Source organism: Lepidothrix coronata, unplaced genomic scaffold (assembly GCF_001604755.1).
Source record: "Lepidothrix coronata isolate B3197 unplaced genomic scaffold, Lepidothrix_coronata-1.0 Scaffold58, whole genome shotgun sequence".
Lineage (NCBI taxonomy): Eukaryota > Metazoa > Chordata > Aves > Passeriformes > Pipridae > Lepidothrix > Lepidothrix coronata.
The window spans coordinates 2,717,077-2,737,170 of record NW_016690238.1 but is presented as its reverse complement, the minus strand read 5'-3'; the positions used below and the strand labels follow the sequence as shown (position 1 = coordinate 2,737,170).

The window sequence follows — 20,094 nt, the reverse complement described above, 5'->3', positions numbered from 1 at the left end:
AGCTGAATGTTCTGCTGAATATCGTATATGTTTGTGGTGTTCTGGACATAATTACTAGCAAATGGAGATGGAAACAGATGGCTGGAAGCATCTGAGCTTTTCACACCTCCTAGAAAATCAAAAACTGATGTTCTACTTTTAACAGAAAAGCTTAGAGATCAGGGTGGGAGGGGGGTTTTTTTGTTGTTTTTTTAAAGTTTTTAAAGAAAGCATTTATCTACCTCTTCCCCCAGCTCAGTTCACACTTCTCTCTTCCCCCTTCATTCTTCCCAAGAGGTGCAACAACAGGAGAAAATTAGATGGATGCAGGAAGGGAGTAAATTCTGAAGAAAGAAAAATGCCTTTATGACAAAAATAACATTAGAAATTCATAGAGGTGACTCCAGAGAGCCTCAAATAGTTTCAAAAGAGAAAAGCTTAGAAAGATATTTTCCATGGCAAAGGTGGCTCTACCTCTAACATAAATACAGCCCTTTCATGCCACTACTCTACTGGTCTGTTAAACATCAAGATTTCAGTGTGATAGGCAGACAGGACCCTGACTGAAATCCTTGCAGTAGAGGTAGCTGTCAAATCCAGACCTGGATTCCTCTCCCCTGCTTCGTTTTTGTCTATAAAACATAACTTTACTTTGGTGCAATCAATTAAAACAAAGTCTTGAGCCTGAATAAGCAGATGCAGTTTCTGCAGTAGCTGAAATAGGAGCCTTCAGAATGGTTTGCAGCCCTGACCCTGCCACAGCTTGCAGTGCAGGTCACTGAGTACCACGAGGCTATGTCACCATGTCACATCTCCTCCTTGGCTGCAGGTGTTCCAGCTCCAGGAGTGCGACCGCATCACCATCCTGAGGAACTCACTGTGGGTGCACTGCAACCAGCTCTCCCTGCAGTGCGTGAAGGACGACGAGGTAGGGCACTGCCCAGGAGAGCCATGGGCACTGCCCAGGAGAGCCACGGGCACTGCCCAGGAGAGCCACGGGCACTGCCCAGGAGAGCCACGGGCACTGCCCAGGAGAGCCACGGGCACAGAAGGAGGAGGAGCCAGAGTGCTCCAACAACAGCACTGGCTTGCCCTTCTCTGCACGTGCTGTCTCCAGGGGAATATTTTCAATGCAGCTTGTTCTCCCTAGATATAAACCAGATAGATGTCTGCCTTTAAACAGTCTGTGCCACACTTAGTGACACCTACATGTCTCCCTCTCAGCTACCAGAACACTCAGTCATAGAATCATACGATTACAGAATCAGCTGGGTTGGAGAAGACCCCTGAGATCATCAAGTCCAACCCTTGATCCAACCACATGGTCTGTGGTTCCCAGCCCATGGCACTGATGCCACATCCAGTCTCACCTTAAACACCTCCAGGGACGGTGAATTCACCCTCTCCCTGGGCAGACCATTCCAGTGTCTGATCACTCTCTCTGTAAATATTTCTTCCTAATATTCAACCTAAACCTCCCCTGGCACAGCTCAAGACCATGTCCTCTTGTCCTACTGCTGGTTCCTGGGAGAAGAGACCAACCCCCACCTGTTTCCCCCCTCCTGTCAGGGAGTTGTAGAGAGTGAGGAGGTCTCCCCTGAGCCTCCTCTTCTCCAGGCTAAACAGCCCCAGCTCCCTCAGCCTCTCCTCACAGCACTTCTGCTCCAGTCCCTTCCCCAGCCTCGTTGTTCTTCTCTGGACCTGCTCCAGCCCCTCCATGTCCTTCCTGAGCTGAGGGGCCCAGAACTGGACACAGCACTCCAGGGGTGGCCTCACCAGTGCTGAGTCCAGGGGCAGAATCACTTCCCTGCTCCTGCTGCCACACTGTTCCTGATCCAGGTCAGGATCCATTGACCCTCTTGTCCCCCTGGGCACACTCTGGCTCCTGTTCAGCTTCCTGTCAATCCACACTCCCAGCTCCCTCTCTGCCTGGCTGCTCTCCAGCCACTCTGGCCCCAGCCCGTGGGGCTGCAGGACCCAGCCCTGGGCCTGGTTGAACCTCAACCGTCGAGTATGTTTGGGCTCTGACACAGCTTTCAAAAAGGCATCCAGTCATGGTCTCAAGACTGGAAGACAAAGAATACACTAGATTTGACTCTGAATGGTTGTTTCCTGCTATTAATTTTTTTACTGCATTGAAAAGCTCTGGACTTTTGTCCTCCTCTCTTAAAAGAATATCCAGAGCACAAATAAACAAGTGTGTTTACAAGAATATTTGTATGGGGGACAGGCCAAAGATCATCCAGGTCAGACACGTACCGAATATAAAGTGCCTCTTAAGGGGAAAATTGTTAGAAGAGCATTAATTGTTAATTCAATGTGAAATGTTGAAAGTTAAATTAGAATCTTGGATTCTGTTTTGTAGCTGTATGAAGAGGTTCGGGTCAGCCTGGAGAACTGCGTTGTAGAGTCGGACATAGACTACTTCATTAAGACAAAAATGACAGGAACACAACCTCCAGGTAATTACTCCTATTGCTCTTGCCAGATGAGTTACACACCAGGCTGAGGCTGGAGTTGTGCAGTGCAGTTCCTGTGGAGGTGAAGCCAGCTGGAGGAGTTTCTGCTCCGGCTCTTTGTTCCCACTTGCCGGGCTCACTTCCCCCTCGCTGTGCTGCCGGTGCTGCCTGTGCGGGACTAAGTGGGATGTTGGAATGATCCAGGTTAAAAATAACCCTCCAAAGAAGGAAAAGAAAAGTCGTTTTGGCTTTGCAACCAGGCTCATTTCACAGTACAGCTGAACTGACACCTCTAAGGAGGTGGCAAATTGCTTTGCAGAGATGGCAACTTCAGTCTCCTGCAGCGGTGACAAGTCAGAGACAACTTATGATGTAACTGCACCCCCGTGTCCCCTTGACAGAGGTGTCACCTCCTCATTTGCAGCACAGAGAAGACCCAACTTTCTCGTCTGTTCTATGTGTCCAGTGGGAAATAACAACTTTTGTCCTCTCAGGAAGTTGTTTGAATAAGCCAAGACTGGCTGGGGGAATGGAACTGGCTTTGCCCCAGCACAGAGAAGTGCTGTAGAGAAGTGCTGTAAGGTTCACAGACTCTGCCCATTCAAACCAGAGCAGCCTTTTCCTTGACTTCAATGATCAAAACCTCTGGGCTGGATGCAGACTGACCCAGCAAGGGGCTGTAGCAATTGTAAAGTGAAAACATGCTGCTCCAGGGTAGGAGTTCTCCAAACACACCCCGGGAAAGGAGCCTATCTAGTGTTTCACATGGCCAAGCACCCACCACACCCACGTACTTAAAAAAGAAATACAAGATAGTTACAAACTGCTCCACTCCTGTGCAGCTGCTGCAGTAAACAAAGACTCCGCAGTTGTAAAAGGAGAGAAAAATCCCCATTTCATCTCTTCATTAGCTGTGACAGTGTCTAGCTGGGAAGATCTCCTCCATTTTTGCCAGATCTGCGCACAGATACTGTTTCAGTTCCAGTGGCTGCTCTAACACCACAAACTCCCCTCAGGAGCCCTCAGCACTGCCCACAGGGGTTAGTTCCTGCCAGCCGGAGTGGCCAAAAAGCTACACTGGCCCAAAAAACTTTCATCCTGATAAAACCCTTCCGTGCTAGAGTTGCACAGGTACAAACATCAGCACTATGAAGGCCCATTCCGAGGGGTAATTATGTCATACAAGAACAGCTTACACCCCTCTGATTTCATTGCAGAGCAATCACACCTCAGGACTCTCCATGGCAGAGCTGAATGCTGCCACTAACTCAGCACCGAGCTGTCTGAGGCCTGTTCTCACTCAGCCTTTCTGACACTATCTTATGATGATTAAAAATTGAGATTTGGGGAATTTTTTTTAACTAAAACATTGACACTGTTGCACTGGATGCCATTTTGCTACTATAGTTTATTCTTCTTCACGCACAGGATTTAAATTCACCAATATAGGAACATTTACCCAGGGAAAATTACATTTTCAGTGGCAGAAGGGAGAACTGTGTCTTGCAACAGTGTGAAACAACTTCTGTACACCAAGAAATTTGTAATTCTTAGCTAGTTGTTTTTGGGGTTTTTTTCCCTGTGTAAGATTTCTCATTCTCCAGTTGCCCAGGCAATTTTCTGCAAACAGTTCTTGGCTATGTCAGAAGTAATTTCAAATGAGAAATAGGTGGGGAAAACCCTTGAGAGCTTTGTGAAAAGCAAAGAAAAACCTGATCTGCTCTTTTTTGTTGTTTTTATTTTGCCACCTTCGAGAGGGTGACATGTTCTGGAAGCAGTATCCTGGTATCTCCACAGCTCTGGCTAATGAGTTTGCACAGTAGCACATGGTGAGCTGTCGATCTGTGTTATTATTTGCAAAATGCAGGAGGAAACCCACGTGTTGTTTTGTGTTGTGTGGCTGAAGAGCTTCATTTTGACCAATCCTTGGATGCTATTGCTCATTCCCTTCTTCTACCTAATCTTACAATGCCCTATAGACTGGAAATTGCACCATGGTAACAATCTAGAAGGGCAACGGGAGACCCTTAAATTAGTCAGAAAACTTGTTAATTACTGTGAGTCTTATTTGTAGGGATTCTTCACGCTCATTAGCTGTATGTGCCTGCCCTGCTTATTATCTTGGCTGACCCAGTGCAAGAACGTCAACACAACCTTTAGCCCAAGTCCAATGTCTCTGTTAACTTGCTGCTATCAGGTCTGAGATAACACAGTATCCCAGACTTCACTCATGTTTGTTCAGCTCTAACACTCAGCAGGCAGGCGGAGTGCGTGGCCACCAGCTGCAGGCAACTACACTGGGAGCTCTGAGATGAAAAATAAATAAATCCATCTGTAAAGTTAGAGTTGGAAATGGTCTCAATTTCACCCTTAAGGACACCATAGGGGAGAGTGAAGGAAATGTAACATAACTGCGTTTGAGAGAACAAACCCCAAATATCTCTGGGTAAACAGCAAATCAGCTCTCGGGACGCGGCTGGGGGAGATAGGTAGGGAAACAAGCACAAGCACAGGCACAGAGCAGGAAATTGCTCATTAATGCTGCTGGCAGGAACATTCCGAAATCTCCCCAGCTCTGACAAAAATGCCTGACTCCATACACTGGGAAAAATAAGAAACAAAACATGCTGCAGCCAATTCTATGATGAACACAGTCCGAGGCTCACAATGGCCACACTCTGCTCCCCAAAATCCTGAGCTTCAACACAACAGAAGAAACAGCCATGGAGGAAAGGCTGTTTTAATTCGGGCTGGCCACAGCTCTTAAATTGGTGCTGCAGGACCACCACTGTGCTCAGCTCAGGTCAAACCAAGCAAGGACACGGCTGCTCACAGTCACTGGAATGGCTTTTGTCAAGTCCCCAGGTGCCCCTGAGCTGCTCCAGCCACATTCCAGGTGTGGGCAGAGAGGTTTGCAAACTGGATTGCTGTTTGCTCCACCAGCCCCAGGTTGTGTTGCGGCGGGGAAAAAAACAGTTCTGCCTGTTTGAACATCTCATTTTTCTTGCCCTGTTGCAGATGCCATAGGGTATGAGAACTACTACAGCAGAGAGCCCAACAGACGCAACAGCAGCCCAACCCAGTCCTGTGGGATGATGAAGAGGTGAGTGGCAACCTTCAGTTCCCAGCACGGGTGTTTCTCAGCGTGAACAGCAAGGTATGAAGACAGAAAACAGCACCTGGAAAGTCATTACTTCCTTCATTGTAGCAAGAGGCAGCTACATATCAATAAGTGTAACTTGGGAGAAGTAAATCTATTAAAACCGGAGTCAGAGCAGTTTTGCTGTGGCCCAGTGGGAAGAGTGACACAGGATGAGTTCATCACACAATTAGTTGGGCAGGGGTGGAGAGCAGTCACTGGTTTCCTCTTTCCAGTGAGTCAGGGCACGTAGCAACAAATCCACCTTGTTCAAGGGAGGCAAAGGTGAATCTGGCCAGGAGCAAAGGCTGGGCAGAGCTGTCCTCTGGGGCATTCCCTCCTGGATTCCTGCACTGCTCAGCTGAGCAGAACAAAGAGCTGCTCTCTGCATCTCGACCAAAGGGTAAAAATAATAACTGTGATCATTAGGGAGGCTTTTTTTTTTTTTTTCTGATCCATTTCTGCTGGTAAATGTTGGAATGTGGATGTAGCTACACCAGCAGAAGGGCATGGGAGATCTATTGGTTTAAATACTTTTTACTGAAATGGCTAATTCACAGTGGGAGTGGCATCATAGTTAAAGCACAAGAGATTTATGTCGTGACAAGCCTTATGACATGGCAAAGACAGGAAGCAGGCTGTGATCTCCCATTTGAAGCATGGTGCAGGCTTGTCAGGGAGCTGGTCAGGGCTACGCACTATACTTTGTTTTTCTGTTGAAAACCAGATCTTCTACAATAATGAATTCAATGCTGCATCCTATGCAGTTACATAAGACAATTGTATTGCCATTTAGAACACAACTGTGCTCTGCATGGGTGAGGAGCCTAGAGAGACTCAGTCTGAGTTCTTCAGGAACTGTGAAGTTAGGATATCCATTTTCCAGACACATCGAGTGTTCACTAGCTGAAAAAATTATACTGTTTAAATGTGCCTTAAGCATGCAATGCTATTTCCGTCTCTGCTTGAGAATCCTAACCCATTTTCTCACTTTACTTAGTCTCCAGTACCCAGCTGTGACAGAGGAAATAACTAGGGATAGATTAAAATAAAAATTCACTTAAACTCACAGTTTTTAGAAAGGCTCGTTATATAAGGCTCTGTATTTTAAATTGTATCAGTTTTCCTTAAACACAAATATATGTTAACCTCCTATAAACAACTGACAATTCTCCTGGTATTAACATTATGAAATAATTGGAGTTTCACACTATGAGTCTTTGGATCCACAACAAAATACTATCCTGCTGCATGTTATGCACAGTTTAGTGATGGCTGATGGTTCAGTATTCTGCTGCACTTTAAAAAATATATTTCTAACTGAAGATAAATATATCTACAGCATAAATGAAAATAGAAGGCCATGGGAAGAGGTGACATCTACTCAGTGTGAAGCAGATGGAGGAAAGGCTGAGTCAGAGAGCTGAGATGAAGGAATGCTCATACCCAGGCCTGTTCACTCATTTTGTCATTGGCTTCTCTTGGTTCTGCAGATTCTCTGGACTCCTGCATGGGAGCAGCAAAAACCACACGGAAATTGCCACTCCTTCAGCCCCTCCTCTTGGTATGACTCCGCAGGAAATCAGTTTACCAGATGTGTTTGGTTTAGATCACGTTGCTAAATCAGGCTCTGACATGCGGCAGACATTGTACAGCAGATATTCACATTTCGGTAGTCAAAATAGTCTGGAAATGAATTTCGTGTGGATGTGGACTAAATAAATTTCTCAGTTTCAAGTGCCAAATAATCTACAGAATCTTCAAAACCTCCATCTAGGGAAGGGGGAGCAGCACAGTCTGACTTAGATATTAGTTTTCTCCTTGTATGGAATACACTGCCTCTAAAAAGCCCGAGGGAATACATAAAGCTTTTAACAGACCAGGTTCATGCTTTATGAATGCAAATATCCATCTCATCTAACACCTACACTGTTGTCTTGTAACCTTTACAACTAGAAATTTATCAGATGATATTTAAAACACAGTATTTTGACTTCCTAGAAAGTAACGGCTTACGGCACTTTTATTGGTTTGATAGTAAATAAAACCATTTTAACTGTGATTCATACAGCAGGAAGAAAACAAAAAGCTGTTTTAAAACAACAGCTTTAAAATCAACTGCCTCTGTCAGGCCTGCCTGTTTGGGTACCCAAAACCAAAGCCCAGACTATCCCGCTTACTGCGCTTGGTGCTCAGCAGGGGAAGCTCCCGGACAGATGCTGAGAAGGAATAAGAGTTTGCCCTGATTACAACAAGCTGGATTAAAACAAAACATCTGCAAGGAAGTTATGTCCATGACAAATAGCTATTTGAGAACTATATCAACCACTGGAAAATGTCTGGTGACCCACTGGCAGAGTATTTTCCATTTTTCTCAAGGGAACAAGAGCAGCCCTGTGTGAGTCACTGGACTGCTAGAATTTTATGCCCCCAGTAGCAACCATTTTAATCACAGCATTGCCCTCCTTGGACTGTTTTTTACCAGGATAAACATTTTTCCCAACCTGGATGAGGCTAAAGCTACTTTCTGACCTCCCACAAAGTTCAGTGGGTGTATTGTCATCTAATCAATGGGGGACAGTTTTTGTGCAAGACTTTACCTACAGTTCACAGCAGCTTTTCTATACATGTACATCTCCAGGCAGAGAGAGGACAGAAACCCTTGTATTTGTGAAGTCTTGCATATGATCCCACGCATTTATAAGCAACTGAACTCTTTGTTTCTGTGGTGGGTATTTTTTCCTCATTTTTTTTCCCCCCTAGCAGAGAGAACAGATGGAGTCTATGCATCCATTTTTGTAAATGAAGAAGTTGGGATCACATCATCACAGGACTACAGAGTACTTTATGACTACACAGCCCAGGTAAAACAAGGCTTCAAAATAAATATTTCATAGCACCAGATTTAAAAAAAAAAAAAATTATGCTGATTCAAACATCTTGAAAGTGTTAATTCTGTGCAGGAGAAGTTATTGTCACTTCACAGCCACGACTTGTCCTGCTCTGCTGGCTCTCCATGCTGGAGAGGGCTGACTCCCTATAAATGACATTCTTTCCCTACACTCCCATGTTGCAAGTTGCAGAATCACAGTGGATGTGGTTCCTCTATCAAAGGACTGTTACAAAGAGCACCCTGCATCCTTTACTGGGAATTGAACTCTCTCTGCCTTCAGTCCTAACTAGGCAGGATACCTGCAGTAAAAGGTGAATGGACCAGTTGTGAGTATTTACTTATTCAGATGGACTCCAGAACCTGGACTCCAGACTGCTGCTTTGCTTGTCAGTTTAAGGGTCCCTTTATTAGCTTTAGATTAACAGAAGGAACAGCATCCAGGAGGTCTTATGTTACAGGTTACAGTGCAGAGAGAGCATCACACCAAGGGACTTGCCATCAATAGCCAACAGTGAAGAAATGCTGACAGGTGACAAAATAGAGAGCCAGATAAATAATGAAAACAGAGAGAGGGCTCAAAAGGAGCACTTTCTCTTAGGTACAGCAGTATTCCAACTCCTTTTATTAGATTATTTTTTTTTTTGCTTTGTTTTAAACACTCTTTTATTATTTACTGAAATTTCATCTAAGCACAGCTGAAAGTACCTCACTGCTAAAGGCAGTTCCCCTGAGGAGACTACTGGATCACTTTGTGAGATCCTTACTCTGAGAGCTGCCTTAAAACTATGACACACACGGATTTTCCCTGCTGAGAAAAGAGCCTGTTACTACCTTTAGTATATTGTACATTGAAACCTCTCATCTTTTGAGTCCATTCTTACCCACTCAGGTACATTAAATTTAGTTTTAGCTGACACATCAAACATCTCTGGAAGCCTCTCTTACCCTGTTTTCTATTTTACTACGCTGCAGGCAGCAAAGTGGTTTCCTATGGAAAATAGGCCAGCATGGGCTGATAGCTGCCTGGGAGCTCAGGGAGAGCTTCCCTGCAGCCTCTGCAGTTGTGTGGGGGATGAAAGTCACTGCTGTCGGGAAGAGTCGCTGTACCTCCACTGGTCACTGCTGCTCCCTGCTAAAAAAACTGGGAGACCTATTTAAGGCATGGATTAACGGAGACACTGTTATCTCCCTTGGGAATTAAGCTGTGCTCTGTTTTATTTAGCAACACCTGCAGACTATGCAGGTCATGGTTAGCTGGTTTAGGACAGTTGTATTTAACCCCTTGTGGCCTTCCCCAGTGTTGTCAAGTTGCACAGGAGGAGACACCATGGAGGCTGGGCAAATGTGAAGATGTTAAGGAAACAGCCAAAATGCTTAATCCCTCACTGTCTGGTATTTCAGGCTCATTCCAAGCAGACAGTTGATGAAGGGCAGGATTAAAAAAATCCCACCACATACATGCTTGGGCCCTCCTGTGCTCTCAGGCTAACCACACTGCTTTTCCCTGTCTCCTTTCAGAGCATGGATGAACTGGACATCAGTGAAGGAGACATTGTAGTTGTCATTGAAGAAAACGAGGATGGCTGGTGGACAGCAGAAAGGAATGGGCAGCGAGGCTTCGTGCCAGGGTCTTATCTTGAAAAGCTTTGATGAAAAGAAGCCCCAGCCCTCAGACTTTAAAGATATTCTATTACTGCAAACAACCTGCACACAAGGTCTGCTTCAGGGATGACCGAGGGCATCCCATAATACTGTTTTCTGCAGCTACCAGTCAGGAAATAACCAACTGACCGTGCTCTCCTCTTCCTTGCTCCTACCCCGTTCCAGCATCTCCTGGCCTACACTGTCTGCAAAATCCATCTTCAGCCCTGAGAGATCAGGACTTGCTTTTCTTAGCCCTGTTCTCCCACCCTCAGCACACTGTCCTGCCAGCAGTGTCGTAAAGCTCAGCGAACCTGGGAGGGAAATCCTGCTCAGACCTTCCCTGCACTGAAGGAAAAAGGTCACGGAAGCAAGTGCAGTTTCTGCAGGATGGAGGACTGTCTCCAGCCAGCCTGTGAGCCACCCTCATGGTCACTGCAGCCATGGATCCCCTTCTCTCCCTTGCACAGGTCATGCTGGTATTTTTGACAGTGGACTGACTTCTTTCATCAGGGTCACTGATGAACACAAGAAAATCAGTGAATGCAGCTAGAGAGGAACACCTGAAGGACAGAGACACATCTGTAGTAAGGAAAGTTCAGGCACTCCCCACCACAACCATCTCCTAATACAATGAAATCCACACTACCCATGGCTCTGCTTTGCACTGGAGTCTGGACAGATGATAAGCCCAAGGCCTCGGTTGAAAGTTTCCCTAACACCTCTCTGGGATTTTCAAGTTTAAAAACCCAACAACACAAACAACAGATAAGCCAAGCCTCCAGCAGTGCTGCACTGCTCTGATCCCCCTGTGAGCACCAGGGGATTGCCAGTCACATCCTCACACAATCTGCAGCCCAGTGTCACCAGGGCATCCTCCCTTCCACCTGGCTCAGCCTCTCCTCTCCTGCTCACAGGCTTCTTTGTCTTCTACTGCTGCCTACATAGCCTCTGCACCTCTGGGATTGCTGGCACAGTCACATCCTGGCTCCTTTCCAGGCACTTTGTTCTTCACCAATCCCTCTTCCCAGAAGTCGCACTGTGCAGGTTCACTGTATTTCACAGATTTCAGCTCTATCAGTCTTTCTAGTTCAGTATTTAAGAATGTCACTGTGCTTACCAAGGGATTGATGGATGGTTTCTGCCACTCTTCCCTTTTCAAAAAAAAAAAATAAAATAAAAGTCGGTGATTGAATCAGAGTGAACTGTTTCTGGGGGCAGAATGACCCTCTCTGCCAAGGTTTCAGGTCTTAAAACTGAACAAAGACAATGAAAATTAATCAAATTGCTACCCAGAAGGCATGGAGCAGGGAGGAACTGTTAGCTAAGACACAGCAGGAAAGACAAAGAGAAATTTCAACAAAAGAAAAAAGCTGTAATGGTCAATGCAATTATTCCTTAAATAAAGCACAGTGAAGGTCAGAGGCACTTGCAGTACCTTATTCTAAGTCTTCCTTCAAGAATGGAATAGCAGTTGCTGCAGGCCCTTTCTTTAGCTCCCTTTGCACTTGTCCTTCCCTCACTTCCCAAAGTTATTATGCAGCACATCCACATCAGAGCTGAAGGGCTCCCAGAACCTGGCGCTAGCTCAGGCTCGGAGGCACAGGAGGAGCTGGAATGGCAATTCAGGCAGCAGTGTCAGAACAGCAGTGCTTGCCCAGGCTGAGGAGGTAATGACAGGTTTGGCTGAATTGAGCAGTGATAGAAGGTGCACAGTAACCTTCAGCTTGGCCAGGGCCCTGCCACTGGGGGCTGCCAGACAACTGCAGCATCACTCCTTAGCTGCAGCAGGGAGGAAACCTAAAACATGGCAGATTTAATATACTGACTTCTTGAACACTCAAAAGAGAACTGTAATAAAGCAAGAAATAAATTTAGGTAGGTATTTTGCAGATTATCTTAATTAAACAGAAAAAATAAACCACTGACATGCATCTCCTCCAATTCTGTGTGACACGTGGATTTTGCAGGGATTCCTCACCTCTCGTGGGGGCCCAGACAACCTCACACAAGACACTGCAGTGCCCAGTCCTGATTACCCTGAAATCCTATTACAGATTATCTTTGCTTCCATGCACCACATGGTCCACATCACCAACAGACTGGCAGTGGAACAGTGACTGCTGTTTCTATCCCATCAAGTCATTCCATATTTTTGCTGTTAAGGTCAGGAAACGGTTTTCCTTTCTACCTCTCTCTTCTTCTGTCAGATAAATACTGTTGAAAGGCAAGAGGCTGTAGGTGTTTCAAAATCTACCCGGTGCCATAGCATTTGGGTGCCACATGCTGACTGCAGACTGTTCAGGAAACAAAAACACAGCAGCAATGCTTTCTCATGAATCCTCTCCTCGTCCAGATAAGGCCTGGTAACTACTTATCACCCCAAATTCTTCTGTTTGCCCTATCAGTGTGGCAGCACTTGTCACAAAGAGAACAGAGATATCAAGAACTATCCACATCCTCTCAGTACACTCACATTTTAGGTGCCATCCACCTACCCCCACCAGTAGGAAACGCAGGAAGGACAGTTGTAGGTTAATGCTGTAATAATATTGGCTTACTAACATTTCCTCTCCAGTCTGGTAAAATTCGGGCAACAAAACCGACACAATCAAGTTATCATTCAATTTTCAGCTAAGATGGGAAACTGAAATGAGCCCTCTCGAGGGGGAGGCATTCTTATACTAAATTCCAACATTTGTGGTTAAAACTCTCTTTGGACAAACACTTCAGGTAAGTCTCCACTTTCATTTTGACTACCATTTTTTTGGCAAGGAAGTGCCAAGCAGCATGGAGGACAAAAGAGTGGCAAAGGTTTGCTTGTCACATGAATTACCTACAGCCTGTGACTAGTATGTACAGACAGACAAACTAATTAAAGAGAAGCTACAAGGAAGTAAGTGAGTTGTTTATGACTTGGCCCTGCAGGCCTTCAGTTTGTTAACTCTAGAAATTTTGACTGGGCTGTAAGAAATAAGCATCATCTATCCATTAAATATAGATAATTAGATGGACTTTGGATTTGAGGAATATGGCTGTGAGAGTGATACAAGACACTGTAGTGGTAATCTGTTCTATTATTCTTTTAACCATAACAACAATGCAAAGATTGAAGTAGGCAGTCCAGCCCAACAGTACCTTAAACCACACTCATTAAATAACATTAAATAAACATTACTGTTCATTACTGAGAGGAACAGGAAAATCTGTGTAAAATAGCATTTAACCAATGACAACCACACGTAATTTGGAAGTGTCTGCAAGTGCAGTAAGGCCCATCTCTGCACAGAACAGATTTCAGCTGCTGCTTGTGGCATTAAGAGCCCACAAGCCAGTAGCAACATAGTAGTATCAGACGAGAAACAGAGATCCAAGAGATCCAACTCGAGGACAGCCAACAGAGTCAGTGCTCAACCACAAAGAAAGGGCTCCTGCCAAGCTCACAGGTCTGTACAGCCATCCAGCTTCCAGCATTTCTGACAACTAGGCAATGAAAAGGAAGAAATCAGCTCCTTCTCAGCTGAGCAGTCAGCAAAGCAGGAGCACAGTGACTGTTCAAGGTTTGGAGTGTTTGCCACTGCCCTGAGGACCCTGGCTCAAGCTCTGTAGTGTGAATAACCCCAGCACACATCAGCCAGAGTGGTCACAGGTCATGTACATAAGACACAAACAGAAGCAATTCTTACCTTGGATGCCTTCTTGTCTTGCTTCCTCAAGAGGTGCATTCAAGGTCTGAGTCTCCCACGTTGCCGTGGGTTTATGTGGTTTTTTCCCCCCCTGGAGCTGATTACTTCCATGACACAGAGGTAATTTTCTCCCAGTTGCAGCTCATACCTCACTGATTGCTGAATGCAGTTTAAGTGGAAGCACATGGATGCTAACAGGAGATGCATTACAAGCTGGGCATCAGGTGGTGTCTAACAGGAGCTTGGCTGGGCATTAAGAAACATCTCCCCTGAACACTGGTGGGTAACTCACACACTTTCTGGTACAATGCAGCCTCTTGGCAGTACTGCTGCAACATGACTTAGCTGTGCAGGAGTAGAGCCCAGGGGACTCCACATCACTGCTGTACAAACAGTCTGCACTGGAGAGTCACTGTTAGCCTTCAGTGCGGAGCAGCAACAACTCTGCACAGCACAAGACAAACTGTGAAGGCCTGAGAAGCCGCCTTGGCTGCTCAACACCATCTCTTTTCCCTGGCTTTCTTCTTCTCCAGCTTGCAGGGCTGGGGCACTGAAGGCAAGAGCAGTTGCCAGCCACATAGGTACCAGTACTTGCCATGTCCTCAAAAGGAAACTACACTCAGAGCTAGTGAGCAAGGAGAGCAGGAGGACCCCCTTAGCTTGATCTTCACCCGAAGATCCACGTCTCCTTGCTGCCATGGGTTATGGGCACAACCAAGTGGCCAAGCCTTCCTTAAAGGAAAGCAGAGCGTTAAAAAACTAAACTAAAAGCAGCATTAGGAGCAGTCACTACCCTTCACCAGCTTCCTAAATTAATGCCACTACCCATGACAAGTGTTTCTGCAGTGCAGCTGTGATGTGTTGGGCACACTCACTGGAGCTGAGGGTAAAGGAGACAGAATAGCTGGGGTTTTGCTCCCCAGGAAGAGGAAGGAGACAAAGTTGTGATGCTGAGTCACACTGAGCTTCTGGAAAGTAAATGGCTGCTAAGGGGCTGCAAGGGCTGATGGGCTGGGTTTTGTAGGGAAAAGGATACTTATGTGGAGAAATTAGATTTTGGAAGAGGAACAGGAATTAGTGTCCTGCCTATGACTAGGTTATCAACAAAATGACAATGACCCATCCACTGAGAGAAAGCAGAGGAAGCAAAGAACTTCTAGTCAAACTGTTAGCCATTATCTGTTCTTTGTTAGCAATTACCTAATTTCAGCAGCCAGCTCATTTTGGACGAGGGAAGCTCAGAGCCACCGTTATCTCCAGATTTGTTCACTCCTGGATCCCGCAGAGTGCAAATTTGATCTGTTCCTAGAATGGCTGGATAATCATATTTCCATCAAATTAGCCAGTACACATGGTACAGTGCTCAACTTGTCCTTCTCCCAGCTGCTGAAGGACGGCTGACACCTGATCTGGCACAAAGCTGCCGGGGCACCGCTCAGAGCACAGTTACAGCCTATCAGTGCCACGTGGCTCTGGTCCCACACGCTGGCCCCAAAGGCAGAGTTACTGTGTTGTTCTGTTCTGACTGAAAGCACAGATTAAATCTTGCTTTTAGATATGAAACTCTAACAGAAATCACTGAGACCTCCCAGCAAAATCGGTAGAAATCAGACTTGACATCCCTGAAATTTCTAAGGGGAAGGACAAAATCATCTGAACCCACCAGGTGAACAGAACACGACTGTGAACACAGCTACCAATTTATAGCCAGGAGTCCCACATGTCACCTTGAAGATAAAGAGAGTAAAAAACAACTGCGGGATGCGGGTGAATTGGGAACAGATATCCTAAAGTATCTACGGATCTTTGAAATGAGGAGGAATTTTATTTACCAGATCTAAAAGAGCCAGCATCGAACAGATTTGAAAAAACAAACCAGCACACATATCCCAGCTTTGGTGGCCTTACCAGGATTCAACTAAAGCACCAAATCAAGACAGACATAAAGAAAAGTAACCTGTGTGTTAATGGGTGTAATACTGAATGAACTGCAGCTGCAGCAGTGGTGCTTTGACTTGAACTCTCTGACTGAAATTCGGGCATTTCCTGCAGCCTCTGCCTGAGGGTAAATGGACTCACAGCAGCAGCTGAAGACATTCCAGCCTAAATTTGAATGAAATTTCCTGAGTGAGGGATTACACACTTGGATTGTCCAAACAGCCCAGGCTAAACCCTCAAAAAAATAAATGACTTTGTGAAGCGAAGGTATGACTGGAGAAGTCACACCTCACACCTCAGTTTTCATCATGGGGAGCTTGTAATGCACTCTGATGTCAGGAGCTGAAAATTCTCCTGGCACACCAAGCATTTTGGTGATTGTTCAATCCCAGACGCTGTCTAAACAAGCTCCCATTGGGTGGTGGTCAGATCAATATTTGCAATGGAAGATCTTGTACAAAAGGACAAATTATATTGTGTACACAGGGCTTGTTTTGCAACAGGACTGGATGGCTCCCGGGCAGGGGGTTGCAGACATGAGATAACACTCACACTCAATGCAGGGAGCGGGTGGGGGGGTACAGTGCATTCCCTTCCACTCTGCAAGGGCACAAACGCTCAACAGCTGCATTTAAAGAAGAATTGTTCTGAAGTTTTAAGCCGAAAACAGCCCATGGAGGAACTTCTTGGGAAACTGGTGAACTTTAACCTTCCCAGGATAAGAATGCTAACATAAGTGTGAATGGGAAAGCTTTCAATGCACTGATAGACATGAGAAATGCTTTGTCTTTAGAGAAGGGCTGCACAGCCCTTCTTGTGTCTGAGCCCCGGGTGAGGAAAGGGAGACTTAAGCGACAGTGACTTTGTTCTGCTAAGTGGCAGCTAAAGGTTTACTAGGTCACTGCTCCATTCAGCAGCCATGGGGGGATTCAAAACCAAAGAGGGATAGAAGGCATCTAGAGAAATGCATCCTCCCTGCTCTGCAGGGTCCTGTACCACCTTTGTAACCACACCACCTATCAGCTGTGAAGCTCTAAACTTAGGTTTGCTCAGTGTCTGTAATGTACCCTCAGTGTTAGTGTACGGGGGTAAATGGTGGTTTTAAGCTTTTAAAGTGGATATTGTACTCAAAGGCAAAAACCACTTGATAAGAGTGGCAGGTTACTAGCACCAAATATGCTTCCCAAGGATGGGGCATTCTCTAAGTTCTGTGCCTGGTTCTTCTGCAGTATGTACTGGGAAATAAAATCTTGTCTAATTGCCTGCGAGGTACTTGGTAGAGGTTGGCACAGGACTCCTCAGTGCCACCTTTGCCACAGATGACTTATCCATCTCTTACTCTCAGCTGAGAATGAATGAACACTACCCCTGTGTATCTGGTGTGGTGGCAAACTCATTCAATGGTAAGCAAGACCAGATCTTGCTGCTTCCTCTGGCCAGGTGGGAGAAAAACTTCAGAACCCTGTTCAAAAGCTGTTTTCTAGACCAGACTGCTTTTGCATGCAAGGCACCCTAGATACTGCCAAGCCCCACAACTGTCAGTGGTTTGCTTAAGCATTCTGTTTGCATGAGGAAAACACATTCCAGTTCTTCAGTCACAGCCTGATGCTGTCCTGGAAAACGCTTCATTTATTCTGTGAAATGGGGCAGGAGCCCATTTAGTGAAAGGAGCTGTGCCTAAAGCACCACACATCCAAATGACAGCAAAGCTGTCCATTCTCTGGAGTGTCAACAGGAACAGCTCCACGGCCACACAGTGCTGTGGCTCACCAGTTACCAGTAGCAACCCAGTTTGCAGGCTCCCCTCTGGCAAAGAAAGGTTTCGACTGAAAAGCTTTGACACGTTGCTTTAGCATTCAGGGTCAAGAGAAGCAGGTGAGAGAAAACGTGTGGTCCAGTGTGTAACACCAGGAAGGGGAAGGTTGGCAGAAGTGCTTCTCTGCTTGCTCCAGAAGGATCACTGAGTCTCAGGTCCCCAGACTTGAGCTCCAATGGTCTCTCATTTATGCAGCTGAAGTTCATGGTCTGCAAAACCTGGCCCTGCTTACAGAAGATGGGTAAACTGTACCTGGTGTTCATGTGCAGTGTAAATACCCCCCACAGAACACAGCTGAACTCCTGCCCTGGAGGCCAGACATGGAGGGAAGCAACATCTGTCACCAGGCACAGATCCAGCAGGGATTACTGCAGTCACAGCAAGGGCTAAATCAGAGGTATATGCCTGGACTAAATATGTATCGAGAGCACAAAACCTGTACTGTGAAGACAACTGCCACACTGAGAAAGTAAAGAAACAGGTGGGCCAGTTCTGTAGCTGATGTTTCCCCTCTGCAACCCCAGACAGCTGCCAGGCTGGGAAACATGCCCGGGGTGCAACACATGAACCAGGAGCAGCTGTACAGCTGTGCTTCCCCAGCACCACCTCCTCCTCCACCTAATAACAGGCAGCCTGCAATTAGCCTTATTTGTGAGCACTAAACATCATGCTATGGTGTACAGAAGGAAACATGACTTCTTGTAGGACTACCCCAAGTCTACCTTGTGGGTTTTTTTGCAGACTCTTTTCATGGGGAGGTAGAAGGGCCAAGTTTACACCTACTGCTATGTAGGGCACAGGCAAACTATGACAATGCCCTATCAAAACCAGTTCATACCCACACTTCCAACAAATCAGCAGCAACACAATTCCGGTACCTGCCACTGATTTTGCCCTCTCCTAATCAGTTCCCAGTATCACCACAACTGAGATGGACAAACTGGATACCCAGTTATCACAAGACATGAGAGATCAGTACTGAAGCAGTCCAGAAAGGAGAATGATATGTGAGACAGTGGGAAACAGGCTGAGTCCCAGCACCTCATCCCACAGCCAGGCATGGCCTGTAGCAACCTACTGCTGCCACTTTATAGGTCACCACATCAAGTGGAGCAGTTTGGCAGGGGCAGCTTTGTGCCAGCACCAGTGCAGATGTAGCACAGCTGGCAGTCTGCTCTCTTGCCTTTTAGCAATATCCCAAGCATGCATCATGTTTCAAAAGATGCTGCCCCCTCCCCCCAAGTGTCTTTCTAACTACTCCATCCAGCTCCAGAGGAAACAGAGCAGCTATCAGAGGGTGCAGAGACCAGGAAGGAAAAGATTAGCAAGATGAGTTTTGAATGAGGCTGTGGGAGTAGAAATAAGCTTATTATGTGTAGAAAGAGCAGCTGCTCCAAACAGTGCAAGTGGCACCGAAGAGCAAAAACTGGAAGAAGCAATTCAAAGGCTCAGGTGTCAGTGTGCTGAACATTGCTGTGACCCACGTGTGTGGGGTGTGTGCTTGTGTTACAGGATGCAGCACACGGGAAAACCAAGACAGTTTGGTGACTTCCATTGCATTCCAGTGGGATTTATCTCGGGCCCAAGATTAAGTCAGTGACAAGATCCACTAGCTCTGTACTGTGAAGGCTATCATAACACTGTTAGCTCAAGTACTTATCTCAAATCTTCTCTGAAACTCCAAGTACTGAAGAATCCCTAGAAAACTGAGCTTGTTAGACCATGCCCCCCCTCCCTGTTTAGTAAAACAAACACACCTAATCATGCCTTACCAGACCTAGAGTCTGAATGAGATTCTGCAATTCTCATGAGCCTCATATTAGGCTGCTGAAAGGCAGTAAAGCACAGCACTTGCACTGCAACGTACTTAAGTCATTCTAATAGCAGTGAGAAAAACAAACTCAATTAAAAAGAACCCTTAAGGTAATTCCAATCCCATGTATTAAAACCCTCTGGATCAGGTAAGACTTCCTGCTGCAGACAAGCTACCTCTTGAATAATTCTGTGTGCAGTCTGCACTGAGCCCTCTCGGCCTCTTCAGCTGCAAGACAGCCAAGAAGAAATTCAAACAGGAATGTAAAATATCAGACACAAGAATCATCAAAAAAAGAGCTACAATGAAACGAAGTCACCCCACGTCCCCTAAAATACACTGGGAGATATGAATGTATTAGAAAGGCCAAATTACAGCCACACCAACACTGTCTAATGCAATCCAAAGTTTATTCCTTTTTTCAGTAAAGGAAAAATAAGTACTTCCTGATGAATCAACTGTATTTCACTTGCTATAATTTGAACACATGATTTTTTTCTTTCGACAGTCACAGAAAAAATTAATTTTCAAATATATGCAAGATTTCCACAAAGAAGGGAAGAAATGTAATATTCCCTTTGCTAGAATGATGACATTAAAAACAGTAAATATATGTGCATTCTATGCCTGAAGAAGAAAAAAGGCCATTAATCAGTGATGCTAAAGTTGGCAGAGAAATGAAGAATTCACATTTAAAGTATTAAGGAGAATGGTGTTCAAACTGAAGTTT

The 20,094-nt window shown here is 45.7% G+C and overlaps 1 protein-coding gene across 2 annotated transcripts in view; it reads left to right on the top strand.

The window, feature by feature from the left end:
* The window catches only part of PSTPIP1 (proline-serine-threonine phosphatase interacting protein 1), a 51,745-nt gene extending 40,485 nt beyond the window's left edge, over positions 1–11,260 (top strand). The window contains exons 11-16 of one of the 2 annotated variants that reach the window (XM_017816925.1): positions 809–907; positions 2,345–2,441; positions 5,457–5,541; positions 7,071–7,141; positions 8,344–8,441; positions 9,989–11,260. In XM_017816925.1, coding sequence (XP_017672414.1) covers positions 809–907; positions 2,345–2,441; positions 5,457–5,541; positions 7,071–7,141; positions 8,344–8,441; positions 9,989–10,120 — 582 coding nt within the window. In that variant the 3' untranslated portion in view covers positions 10,121–11,260. Of the gene's footprint in view, positions 1–808; positions 908–2,344; positions 2,442–5,456; positions 5,542–7,070; positions 7,142–8,340; positions 8,442–9,988 lie in introns of both variants that reach the window. The other variant, XM_017816924.1, reaches the window with a different exon arrangement.
* The last annotated feature ends 8,834 nt before the right edge of the window (positions 11,261–20,094 follow it).